This window comes from Culex quinquefasciatus, chromosome 1 (genome assembly GCF_015732765.1).
Source record: "Culex quinquefasciatus strain JHB chromosome 1, VPISU_Cqui_1.0_pri_paternal, whole genome shotgun sequence".
NCBI classification, from domain to species: Eukaryota; Metazoa; Arthropoda; class Insecta; order Diptera; family Culicidae; genus Culex; species Culex quinquefasciatus.
In genome coordinates this window covers 122,180,671-122,194,195 of record NC_051861.1, presented here as the reverse complement: position 1 = coordinate 122,194,195, position 13,525 = coordinate 122,180,671, and the positions used below count along the sequence as shown (strand labels likewise).

Sequence of the window (13,525 nt, the reverse complement as noted above, 5' to 3'; positions counted from 1 at the left end):
AATTTGTTATTGGTCTGATATTAATTGGAAGCCAAAAAAACTTTGGAATAACATTTTTTGTTATGGAAGAATACCTCCAACTGTTATTGGGATGATCGGATTAGTTGTTAAAATAACAAAAAATAATAACAAAGGTTTGTTCGAAGAATAACTACAAATTTTATAAGTCTGTTATAACAAAAACAATTCAATAACAAAAAAAAAATCATAGCGACGAGTAACAAATCATGTAACAAATAACATAAAATGTTATTGGCCTAGGATTTTCAAATATCAAAAAATGTTATTCCCAAGTAATTTCCGTCTGCTCGGGTGAGCAGAAGCAGCGTAAGCTGATTCAAGTAGCAGCAGGAGGCGCGATCCGGTCAGGCAAGCACGAAATTCTTACGACTGGGTTTTAAGCCAGTCAGAGTTGGAGTTTTGTCTAGATTGGCTTTTTTAAATGTCCAGAAATCAAGTCTATCTTGCATTTCTTTTCATTGAAAGATGCCAAACCATCAATCTTGAATGCTTAACAAAAAAAAGCATTTATTTAATACTGATCAATCTACAATCACTTCACTTGGAATTGTAATGTACACACGTTTTGTATCAAAAGGTATACGTAAGTAAGTGCCGTTATCTACAATCCACTTGGAACACTTGCTTTGTTGTGAACGAGGTGATGCAATTGTTTGTTTACCTTTTTTATGGAAACGTCAACTAAGCGAGCTAGAATATTCCAAATCTTACGTCCAGTCACTCATTAACGTACATATCAAAGTTGTTTAGCGAAATTTTACAGTCAGGCGATAATAATTTGTAGTTCAACTTCCGGTAATATTCTGAAATAATCAAGGGGCAAAATAATATGCGTTGCTAAGAAAACTTTTGTTTCCCTAAATTCATTGACATTTTGTAAATTTTCCGTAGAAACTCCACTGAGCAATTCTGTGAAGCATAAACAATTTTTGATAATTTAATTTTTGGATTTTTTTTTAATTTGGATTAACCTTTGTGTGTACTTTTATATGACCAAAGGGGTCATTTTGCATCATACAATTTGTCTGCATACAAAGGAAACTATTTTAAAAAAAATCACAAATCTGAATCTTGAGGACAGATTTTCTGAACGATTTAGTGTCTTCGGAAAAAATGTAGGTTCTGCTTACAACTTTTTAGAAAGATATGAGTCAAACTCTTAAAAGAAAATCACCATTTTGTTATTGGAAATTTCACCCAAAAAAATTAATTGTGCACATTAACCTTCTACTGCCTACATTTTTTTTTGAAAGTTTTTTTTATTTTTTCCCGTGTTCAGGAGGTCGTTTTGAGCAACTTTCGTTCTACGAAAAACTTGACTTCTCTTGATTTATGTTTTTCTTGTTTTATTTTAAGTATTTTTTAATTTGAATGTATCATGTGAGCAATTCTCTACGAAATCGGTATTTTTTCTTCAATTTTAATTTTTGTATTTTTTAATCCGGCTGAAACTTTGTTGGTGTCTTCGGTATGCCCAAAGAAGCAATTTTTCGTCATTTGTTTGTCCATACAATTTTCCATAGAAATTTGGCAGCTGGCCATACAAAAATGATGTATGAAAATTCAAAAATCTGTATCTTTTGAAGGAATTTTTTGATCGATTTGGTGTCTTCGGCAAAGTTGTAGGTATGGATACGGGCTACACTGGAAAAAAATGATACACGGTAAAAAAAAATTTGGTGATTTTTCTTTAACTTTTTATCACTAAAACTTGATTTGCAAAAAAACACTATTTTTGATTTTTTTCATTTTTTTGATATGTTTTAGAGGACATAAAATGCCAACTTTTCAGAAATTTCCAGGTTGTGCAAAAAATCTTTGAACGAGTTATGATTTTTGAATCAGTACTGATTTTTTCAAAAAATTGAAATATCGGTCTCAAAAATTTTTCAACTTCATTTTTCGATGCAAAATCAAATTTGCAATCAAAAAGTACTTAAGTGAAATTTTGATAAAGTGCACCGTTTTCAAATTACAGAATTTTTTAGGTAGATTTTTTTTTTTTTGAAAATAGTCGCAGTTATTCATTTTTTTAAAATAAGTGCACATGTTTGCTCACTCTTCAAAAAAAATATTTTTGAAAAGCTGAGAAAATTCTCTATATTTTGCTTTTTTGAACTTTGTTGATACGACCCTTAGTTGCTTAGATATTGCAATGCAAAGGTTTAAAAACAGGAAAATTGATGTTTTCTAAGTCTTACCCAAACAACCCACAATTTTTTAATGTCGATATCTCAGCAACTAATGGTCCGATTTTCAAAGTTAAAATATGAAACATTCGTGAAATTTTCCAATCTCTTTGAAAAAAATATTTTAAGAATTTTTAAACCAAGACTAACAATTTAAACGGGCGTAGTATTGAATGTTTGGCCCTTTTAAATGTTAGTCTAGACTTGAAAATTCTGAAAATATTTTTTTCGAAAAGATTTGAAAATTTCACGAATGTTTCATGTTTTAACATTGAAAATCGAACCATTAGTTGCTGAGATATCGACATTAAAAAATTGTTAGTTGTTTGGGTAAGACTTAGAAACTTTTTTCTGAAAAGTTGGCATTTAATGTCCTCTAAAACATATAAAAAAATAAATAAAATAAAAATAGTGTTGTTTTGCAAATCAAGTGTTAGTGACAAAAAGTTAAATAAAAAATCACCATTTTTTTTTACCTTGCATCATTTTTTTTTTCAGTGTAGTCCATATCCATACCTACAACTTTGCCGAAGACACCAAATCTATCAAAAAATTCCTTCAAAAGATACAGATTTTTGAATTTTCATACATCATTTTTGTATGGCCAGCTGCCAAATTGTATGGAAAATTATATGGACAAACTAATGATGCAAAATGGCTTCTTTGGGCATACCGAAGGCACCAAAAAAGTTTCAGTCGGATTTTAAAATACAAAAAAAAATCGAATGACCGAAATCTGAGAGAATTGTTCAGTATTACTTTTCGATACTAAGGCTGCAAAAACTTTTTTTTTTTTTGCAATTCCGTCGTGAAACTACTTACTTTTTCTGTTATTCTTGAACGACTATAAAGCCTACTTTTCTGTACCAAAAATAACTGAATCAAATAGCAACACTTTTCAAAATAAATGCTGAATAGTTGAACTTTTTAGCACTGGTTTTGAAAAGTTACACTTTTAAACTTTTTTTAAATTTAAACGATTTATTGACAAAATACATGAAAATTTTACATACAATTTCACTGAATGGGTGTTTTTCGGAATTGCTAAATAAATTGTATGGAACTCGTTGAAAAACTTGATTTTTTAGCACTCTTCGTATTCATCCAACTCGGTGAACCTCTTTGGATAAATGTACGACTCGTGTTGAAAAAAATCCTCTTTTTGCAACTTGTTGCATAAACTACTATTTCAGTAAGGAAATTAGTGCTGAAAAGTAAAAGTTTTCAGCACTTGTATCTAAATATTTTTTTTTATAAAAGTTTTGATTTGATCGATGAGTTGATTAATTACATCGGAGCAATTCTCCACCATTTATTTATTTATTTTCTTTGAATTAAAAATTTTCTGAACTTTTAGAAAAAAACATATCTTCAGGAGAAAACAATCATGGACTTTTTTTTAAATCGAAAAACGGGAATTTTTCAGTTAAAATTAAAATTAAGCCACTTGGACATAGTTTAAAAACGGTTCACTTAATTAAAAAAAATCTTTTAAGTACTTTATGATTGCAAATTTGATTCAAATCGGATTCTGGAAAATTGAGTTTTTCTGAAATTGAATCAGTAATTTTTTCCGAGTACGTTTTTTAAATCAAACAGCTGAGAAAATTTTCTAGAATTTTTCCATCTTCTGAAATCTGAACACTGGGATATCCAATCTATGTAAAATTTGTGACAAATGCTCATTCGTGGCCTGGAATCTGATCTTGAAATAGTTTTCGAATTCTTTTTTGCAGATTAAGATCACCTTTCTGGGTAAAGTTTCGCTTTTTCGTGATTTTTTGGTATAATTCCCCTTGTTTTACCTCACATGTTTTTTTTTTTAAATAAAAAGAAGTCCTTCGAACAAAAAACAACTGGGTTTTGAGGGAAAACAAATTGCACATTTAAACCTTTTCGCGCACACTTGATTCATTTCTCCGCGCTTGTTTTCCGATTCCCGTGAAATTCCCTCTCGTTCCTCTTCTCTCTCTCTCTCTTCAGGGGGTTTGTAAAACAACAATAACAACAACTGGCTGGTTTTTCCCTGAACGTTTCACGTGAATTTGGCTCGTTTCGTGTGCCTTCTTTTTCCCCCCAAAGAAAGTGATGAAATTAGGCTCGCTGAGAGAGCGAGACAGAAGTAAAAACGAGAGCAAAGTGTGTAAATTGAAATTATTAAAAAAGATAACTGTCAGTCGGCCACGGTGACGGTTCCGCACCTATTTCATTGCGAAACCTTGGTCGGGAACGAATCTTTGGTCCGACCGGCCAGGTGTGGCGTATGATTGGCCAGAAAAGCAACTGATCTAGATAATTTTTCGGAAAGCCGGCGCGCGAAACTGATTTGACGTCACCACAGATTGTCAGATTTTGGGACCACTGACAGGTGAGGATTATTGAGGGAAAATCCAAGGAGGCCAAGGAGATTGACTCTGAAGGTGGGGAAGCGCAGCTTTGCGCACCAAGGTCAAGCAAGTTAAAGGTGAGGCATCTGTCAAATGCAGGGGTGGACTAATCTGCGTTAAACTGCCAATTACGAGAAATGCGATAAAAACGACAAAAGCGCCCGCGTGTAATCGATGACTTTTGCGTACCTTACCGGCCGCAGCGGGCTTGTAAATTTACGACAGGGCACTTTCTTCTTCTTGTGTCAAGATGGTCGCGCAAAAATCTGTGATGAATTGCTCAATTGACCGGTGGATTTCCTCTTGCACTTGCAATTGCGCAAACTTAACGGCAAGTGAAAGTGATAGTAAATATATCGATGATGTCTGGAATGTCTCAGCTGAACGGAGGGAGGGAGGAAGGTATTTTATTTGTCCACCAATCTTCCAGCGAGAAATTGCAGAAATGGTCGTCGATAAATCTTGATTGTTTTATACCACCGCCATCGTAGCAGGCTTGGGCTCATGTGTCTTGATGATGGCCACTGGTCGAATGATTTTATGGGAAAGCTTACGCCAGATTTGAGCCATTCCGTTTGAAGGGGAGGTTCAATTGACCGCGGCAAGTGGAGTGGCCTCCGGACAGTGATGGTCAATGTCCGGTTGGTGAGTGTGACGAAATGGAAATTAATAGGGCTTATAATGTGTTTTTAAGGATGAATTTAAATTCTTTTTTATTTATTTGTTTCAGTTCAATCAACTAAAGGACAATCCACGAAAAATACAGCCTTATCGTTCGCGTCCCAGTTGGCAAACCCGACGTACTTTGCGGAAACCCCTGCATCGGTTACGTCTATGAACGGATATCGCTCCGTGTCAATCTTAACTGTCACGCGTCCGTTGGGATAAACTTCCACGGTAAACATGAGTGGTTCAAAAATGGAAATTTTCTGGATATAGTTCAGCTTGAAAAGTTTAAACGAATGCACTCTGTTGGGACCACCTCGGACGTATCGTTGGAAGTACGAGCGATTGTCACTGTCAAAATCGAGAACAATTTCATGCATTGTTGTTTCGTCGAAGGGTCTTACGGTTGGAGCCAGCCTGATGTAGCCACTTTTGTTCCCGCTGACGCCCATCCGCATTCTGATGACTCCCGCAGTCGATTTAATATTTCGCCAACTGGCCGTCGCAAAGTACGGGTGGTCATAGTTATAATCCGCGTGGGCGTTGTACTGGAGACATCCGACGGTGGCTGTTGAAAAAGAATGCTTGTTTGATTATTTGTTTTTATCTAGAAAAATTTATGTAAATACCTTCAAAACTGTTCGGAACTAGGCTCGTGCAAGCCCTGGCGGCCACTGTTAGTAGGAAAATCTTGAGAAACATTTCGCTTCTTTAGTGAAAAAATACCAACTGATGTATGACGACGATTTTTGCTCAGTATTTATATATCCTAAAATGCATCAAGAATTGATAAGAAGAATCGTGTAGTTTGTGCATATCGGAAGTACTCTAATGGCCAACATTGCAGTTACCGTAATCTGGGGTGAATCGGGACTACAGTCTGAATAGGGACAGCAGTTTTTAGAGCACTTAAAGCTTTTAAATTTGAAAATTGATGTACACATTTTGTTGGCCTAAGTCTGTTCTAACCGAAACCATCATGAAAAATCAAAATATTGTGTTCCAACATGGTTAAAACTGCTGTCCCAATTCGCCCCATGTGTCCCAATTGACCCCAGTTTACGGTATCAATCTCTATAACATGCATGAGATAACGATAAAGTTTGATTGAAATGCAATAATGCAGTCAAATAATTGATTTTGTTTAGATGTAAAACAACAATGTGCAAAGTGAAGCCAACCGGAAATGATACCTTCCACAGCCAGGAAACTGAAATGTTTTTGATGAGCAAATAAAGAAATGATTAACAAATAGTTCACATTACCAGTGTCAAATTTGCTGTAGAAGCTCGTTCATGGCCTGGACTAGGGTCTTGAAAAAGAAATTTCAAATGGAAATGTAAATTAATCAATTTGGTAGGAATAATTCTGGAGTTTTTTTGAAAAGGTCCAATAAACCAAATTTCCAGTTTTTGCTTTTTGGGTGTTTTTAGAACCGCCTTGAGTCAGGGGTATTAAAAAACACCCAAAAAGCAAAAACTGGAAATTTGGTTTATTGGTCCTTTTCAAAAAAACTCCAGAATTGTTCGAACTTTCTTGCACAATTTTTATTATGCTGGCAAAATATTATTTGCACTGAAAAAAAAAAGTATTTATGCTATATGGTCAACCCTAGGTCTGACTCAATGAAGCTATCATGCGACCACGTGCTCCGTTTGTTTGTCAACAAAGCTGCAGCTGCATTAAAAAAACGATTTCAGTTTTTTCAACGGAAATTTTAATGTTTATAGTTTTTGTCCCGTGATTTTTTTCGGGGAACTTTTGAAAAATTGCATTTTCATTATTTGAAAATTAACGCAAAAAATCATGTGTTTGTAACGTTTTGGCAATCCTAACCAGACAATTTGGTGGAGTATAATATTTTATTGCGTGTTTTTTGATTGGCCTTGGGGAGATAATGCACCTTTCACTGTCGTGACAGACGCGTTCTTCTTATCAGTCTTTTTGCGACTTTTTTTTCTTGCAATCTGCGTGTGAGGTAATTTTGTTTGCACACTGTTTATACGAGTAAGCAAATAATGTGTGGATTAGATTGTTTTTTTTTTATCAATGCAACATCGCATTTATCTTCAAGACTTGATGGCGTTACGCTGTTTTAAAATAATTATATCACTTCCGGGACTCTATTAGAGCAATCCTCCTAAGAATGAGCAATTTTTTCTGCTAATTTAATTTTCTTTATTTGGATGAAACTATTTGTGTATTTTTACTATGTCCAAAGAAGGTTTTTTTGTATCATTAGTTCGTCCATACAAGTCTCCATACAACTTTGGCAACTTTGGTTACTAAAAAATACACTTTTTTTAATTGTGCAAAATAACCTTTTTGTAATCAAATTTTTGGATGTATTTTGGATAAGAAAAATGCAATTTTTTGAGCTATGGTCAAAATTTATTTATTCTTAAAAAAAACATTATTTTTGAAAAAAGTGGAAAAATGTATAAAAAGAAAATTGTCTGTTCTTCGGGAAAAAAATATTAATATATTAATATTAAATGTTAAATTTGTTTTCTGTTCATCGGGAAAAATATTTTAATATTATATGATAAATTTGTTAAATTTGTTAAATTTATCAATTTGTTAAATTTGATAAATTTGATAAATTTGATAAATTTGATAAATTTGATAAATTCCAAAAATGTTGTCATTACATTCGAAATGTATGAAAATCCCAATCATTTGTTATTGTGAAAAACTAAAATTTTGGATATTTTTTCAAAAATACGTAGTTTTGTGAAAATTTAGAGTATGACTATCACTTAAGTAGTCATGTACTTTTTTGAAGTTGGATCTCACATATCTGTATGTCCAGATCCAGATTTGATAGGTAATCGAAAAACCAATCTAGTATAATACATTGAAGATCTGGCAACCCTGTTCAAAGTTATGATAACTTGAGTGGTATTTATGTACATATATCGTACTACTTTGTTTTTCGCATGTGAACAATTTTGATATGATTTTTTTTTATTATGTTTGATGAGCCTTGGCCTTGGGAGGACAATGCGTTTTGCACTGTCAACAGCGATTGTGTTTGCACTGTGATTATACAATCCCGGGCAGACGGTAATAACAAAATTCATGCCATTTTAATAATACAAACTGTTAAAATGACAGAAAGTGTTATTGAATCTTCTTGCAAAATCGAGACTAGTTTTTTTTAGAATATTGTTTTCTTCATTAATTTTTTTTAGAATATTGTTTTCGAAAAGATCGCAAAATTTCACGAATGTTTCATATTTTAACAAAAATCGGACCATTAGTTGCTGAGATATCGACGTTAGAAAATAGTGCGTTTTTTGAGTGAGACTCAGAAAACATCAATTTCCCTGTTTGCTGTTTGACATGTGGCGTCGCGGTGTTCATCTAGCATTCATAGCATGCTAAGGAAAATTTGATGCTTTTCTGGGGAAAACCGTTGGTTCCGAAAACCCCGGATGTATTGCCGTTGAGCTCGATGGGGGTTGAACGAATCGACCTGGTCTCTTAGGGAAAGTTGTTCTCCAGACGATTCCGCTCATTTCTGGCCATCCTAGAAGTTTCTACATGTTTTCCCCAGGCCTGTAGGAGCGAATGAACGAAAATTCAAAATTTCCCATAGTAATTTCTATGTAGGGGAGATGGGGGTAAGACGGCCACCCTAAGGGAGAAGTCTAATAAAATTTACACAACAGATTATTTTGATCTCAAATTACGTACATATTGTTCTACTACTAGTCCATTATAGAAATGACATAAATTAGTTAGTCTAAAAACCAATTTTCAATACTTTTCAGGAATTTTAAAAATATAATTGAAATCGTATATATATGAAATACGCGGGTAAGACGGCCACCCATGTGGGGTAAGACGGCCAGTGCTATAAATTAACTTAATAACTTTGCTAAATCCACCCAAATTCCTACAAGGTTGGTTGAACAGACTTCTCTGAACATCATAACTATTTTGGTTGAAAAAATCAGGTTTCAAATGTGAAGAAAAATGCTGTTTAAAAATTTTCATATTTTGGCTCAGTGAATTTCATATTATTGCGACCACATTTTATGAAAAACTGTGAATTTTACTACAAAACAAACACAATTTGATGCAAAATAATTAGTTTGTGTATTTTGATTAGAATAAGTAAATCAAAATTATGTAAACAATATTAAATTAGCGATTTTTATGAAAAGTTTGATAGGATTTCATACTATTCAATGAGTTTTGCTATATCACAGTAAAGAATGTTGTCGAAACGGTAGTTAACAGCATTTTGATTAAAAATGGATAGTTTTATTGAAAATGCGTTTCCTTATCTACAAATATGTCATAATAGTCAAAACCGTCAAAAATATAACCTATATCAATTAAAATCTACAAATTACGGGTGGCCGTCTTACCCCGGAGGAGGTGGCCGTCTTGCCCCCAAATAAATTATTTTTTAAACAATTTTTGTAAATAGCTCATCGCATTTTCTAAACTTTTTCGAGGGACATAATCTAGGGAAAACTTCAATTTAACATGAAAAAATATTTGAAGACAGGAAAACATATTGTTATCTAACAAAATGCCTAAGTTGTAATTCATGAAAATTACATCCAGTTTCAAGTTCAAAAATTATTTGTTTATTTTGATCTATTTTTATACTATTTCAAACAATATTTTTGGCAAAGGTGACTCCATATGCATTATTTAGCATGAGGAACAGTATTGCTAAACATTTTAGTAATATTCATTAGTATACTTAGTAAAACAGTGGGGTGGCCGTCTTACCCCGCCTGGCCGTCTTACCCCCAGCTCCCCTAAACTTGAACCCGCTTGAGACAAGCCAGTTTTCAACCAAATGAGCTGAAATTTGGCGTGAGAGTCCCTATGGGTATGACCTACAAGGGGAACCACACCAGAACTTGATCTGAGAACTTTTCAAAATTCGTACCCACCCTAATGGATAGCTTCCAAATTTGTAAGGGAAATTATATGGACAAACTAATGATGCAAAATTGCTTCTTTGGGCATACCGAAGGCACAAAAAAAGTTTCAGCCGGATTAAAAAATACAAAAAATAGAATTAATAAAAAAAGACCGATTTCCTAGGAAATTGCTCAGTATCGAAAATTTTCCCGATTTTTTTTTAATAATTTTTTTTTTCATGATAAAATGCCCCATTTTTTGTGAAAACCATTTTTTAGGTTAAAATACCGTTCATACATGTCCAGTTCTGAAAAAATATTTAAATAAAGTTCTCTACAATTTTCTTGTTTGGACATTATGATCCGATCTCTGGTTATTGAAAATTAAGAAAAAATGTTTTTCTAAGTGCTATCGGAAACTAATGTATCCGATTTTTAATGCGTAGTAAGTCGTTTTTTTGCGAAATTTTTGGAGAGGTAGAGTTATCCTCGCGGCTTCCTGCTGTGGGTGAATTTGAATTCTAAATTTTTATCATTATATATGACTTTAAGGGTGACAGTGATCTTGCTCGTTTAAAGATAATGAAGATAAGAGTATCTTGCAGGAATTTTGGTTCGTTTCTTTTTCTTTATAAAATGAAATTAATTCCTTTGAAATTCATCAGTTCAAATTCATTCAGCAAGTTGAAAAGATGTTCCTGAGAATTGTTCTACTAGCAGTGGCAGTTGGTGCCTTTCCTGGCGGATACTTGGATGAAAACAAGTTTGAAGGTTTGTTTAAGTTTTGCATTTAAGCTGTACTGAATCAACTTAATTTTATACTTTCTAAGTAACAAGGGGATGCCTGCAGCTCAACGCTAACATCGGATTCAACGTTGATCATCCCTACTACCGCATGGGTCAGTTTCGAAACGTTGAAATCAATAATGGAACCACGAAAATGCGAATGGGCGTCCTCGGAGATAGAAATGCCTACATTAGACTGACTTCGACAAATCGTCCCTATTATTCAACTTTGATTCATGAAATTGGTAAGATTGGTGAAGTTCAACAGTTCAAAAAAATCTAATCGACATTTTCACAGTCATTTCCCACTCCATCGCGTGTGAGACCTTCTTGCAGCGTTATGTTCGAACAGCGGTGGACAAGTTCAACTCTCATTTAGCTTTCAAGAAAATAAACACGATGGGATGGATGTCCTTCTACGCACCACTGATGTTCACCGTGGAGATTACCGGGACCGGACGGGTTAGGGTTACCCGGGACAACGAGCAGTTGCCATTCATCGACGAAACCGATTCCACAATATCGACCAATTACATTGGCTTTGTCAATTGGGCGACCAACGAAAGCACGATCTTTTTCGTTGATTGTCCGCTGAACAAGTAAGAGTTGACATGTTCTTTTATCCATTTGGATGGATTTTAATGTATTTGAAAAGGATCACATAGATTTATGTGTTATGTGTTAATAAAAAAAAAAAAAAAAAAAAAAAAAAAAAAAAAACAAGTTCGAAGAATTATATAATTCCACTATTGTTCCCACCGTGCAATCGCCCACACAGAGAAAAAAAAGCAGGCGAGCGTTTACGTGCACTTTACAACCTCAATCAGGGTGGCATAATCGCTTCATTACAGTGACTCGTTTTTTCTTGCTGGTTCAGTTCGGCGACAACTCACTGCCAAAAGACAAAGAAGACAAACAGGAATAAATTAAAAAGTAATTAACGTTTCTTAACAGAGCACCGTCTTTAGGTCGAGTTCTCTTTTTTCAGTGAACTCTGATAGACGTAAGCAACGAATAAATTAATTCGCAGATTCGTCTGGCCAAACTTCAATTATGCAAGTGACCCCCTCAAAATTAGGTCAAATTTGGCTAAACACACCATCGCGGGCGCGCGCTGTCACAAATCGGATCAAGTTTTATCACAAGATATCTGACACCGCTTAATAATAAAACCTGTGCACTGGCACAGATTCGCACACAGAAAAAAAACCCGTTCCGGAGATAATCCTGCCGGTTCCCCGCGCGCCATAAATCAAATCTCGTTATCGAAACTGTGTTGCTGCGCTGCCCTCGGGGAATTTTTCAACCTGACGGTTGTGCAATCTTCTTTCTCTTTTTCGCAAGCAACCTGTCACTTTTTTTTTGTACGGTGAAAACGTCCTGCGAACCTGTTTGCAACCGCAAGTTTCGTTAATCACCGCTCGAAAGTGGGTCCCGACATCTTTTTTTTTGTTTAATTTTTTTGATTTATTTTGGTTGGCAACACTGCACTGCTTTATGAGATCAAAGGAGGGACAAGGTGCGAATTAATCTTACCCTCAGATGGGACCCCCATTCTCGCAGGTTGCGGTGAGTTGCCCGGAGGCCATTTTTATATAATCTTAATTTGTGCCTGGGTGCGAAAAAAACCATAATGAATATAATCGGCGTGATAAATATGGCTCGGGGAAGAGTTGGGTAAAAAACACACGCTAAAGTGAAAGTTTACAAATTTTAAGTTTGATTTTATCAATTTTTTTTATTTTTTTGATTTTTCAAGTACTTAAACACTATTTATTAACCAAATTTGGCAGTGGATAAAAATAATAAAAAACTTTAATATATATTTTGTTAATATCAATTTAGAGTGTAAATTAAACACGTCAAATTCAGCTTTCTATTTGAATGCCTACATCAACAATGTAAACAAACAGTGGAACTCACTTAAAAAATAAAAAAATTGTCAAGGGAATTGTTATGTCTTAATAATATGTTTAGCTGCAAACTACCTTGTAACAAAATTTTGAATGTTTTGAATCGCCGATTTTGTTATTTTTACGCAGTTTGATTACCAAATTTGACACTCAATAACAAAATAAAACATATGAATTATAATTTGATTGGTAATGTTTAATTTAGAGTGTAAATTTAAGTTTGAATGCGTTGTACGTTAGATGAAAGTGCAGAAAAGTGAGGTTATGTCACTTCATGAAGATAAGTACGGAGATCGGAAGGAACGCGGTCAAGAAAAGCTGCGCATTCTTTTCATGACCTCCCAAAAAAATGACAGTTTGGAGAAAAGTTAAAATGCTGAAACTACTAAAAATAAAACACCAAATCAAATTTTCATCAATTTAAAAACCAGAATTCAAAAATTATAAAAAAATAAAAACAAAGAATTAAAATTTTTGACTTAATGTTTTAAAAATCTTAAGCTTTTTAATCATTTATTTCTCAAATTCCTTAATTCCAGAATTCTGCTTTTTTTAAATTGTTAAATTTTTAAATTCTTGGAGATTGAAATTCTTAAAAATTTTAACTTTTAAAATTCTTAAACTTAAAAATTATATTTTTTTTAATTCTTAAAATTTATAAAAAATATAACAGA

The 13,525-nt window shown here is 33.8% G+C and overlaps 3 protein-coding genes across 4 annotated transcripts in view; 2 read left to right on the top strand and 1 right to left on the bottom strand.

The window, feature by feature from the left end:
* The window catches only part of LOC119771170, a 105,524-nt gene that overhangs the window by 33,592 nt on the left and 58,407 nt on the right, over positions 1-13,525 (top strand). The window lies entirely within an intron of this gene.
* Positions 5,329-5,981, bottom strand: LOC6046425. Its single transcript, XM_001863596.2, has 2 exons — positions 5,893-5,981; positions 5,329-5,831 (listed from the first exon to the last, which is right to left on the bottom strand). Exons 1-2 carry the CDS (start codon positions 5,963-5,965, stop codon positions 5,329-5,331), a joined length of 576 nt encoding a protein of 191 aa, XP_001863631.2. The 5' UTR covers positions 5,966-5,981.
* Positions 10,826-11,619, top strand: LOC119771171. Its single transcript, XM_038266662.1, has 3 exons — positions 10,826-10,923; positions 10,983-11,183; positions 11,237-11,619. Exons 1-3 carry the CDS (start codon positions 10,845-10,847, stop codon positions 11,539-11,541), a joined length of 585 nt encoding a protein of 194 aa, XP_038122590.1. The 5' UTR covers positions 10,826-10,844; the 3' UTR covers positions 11,542-11,619.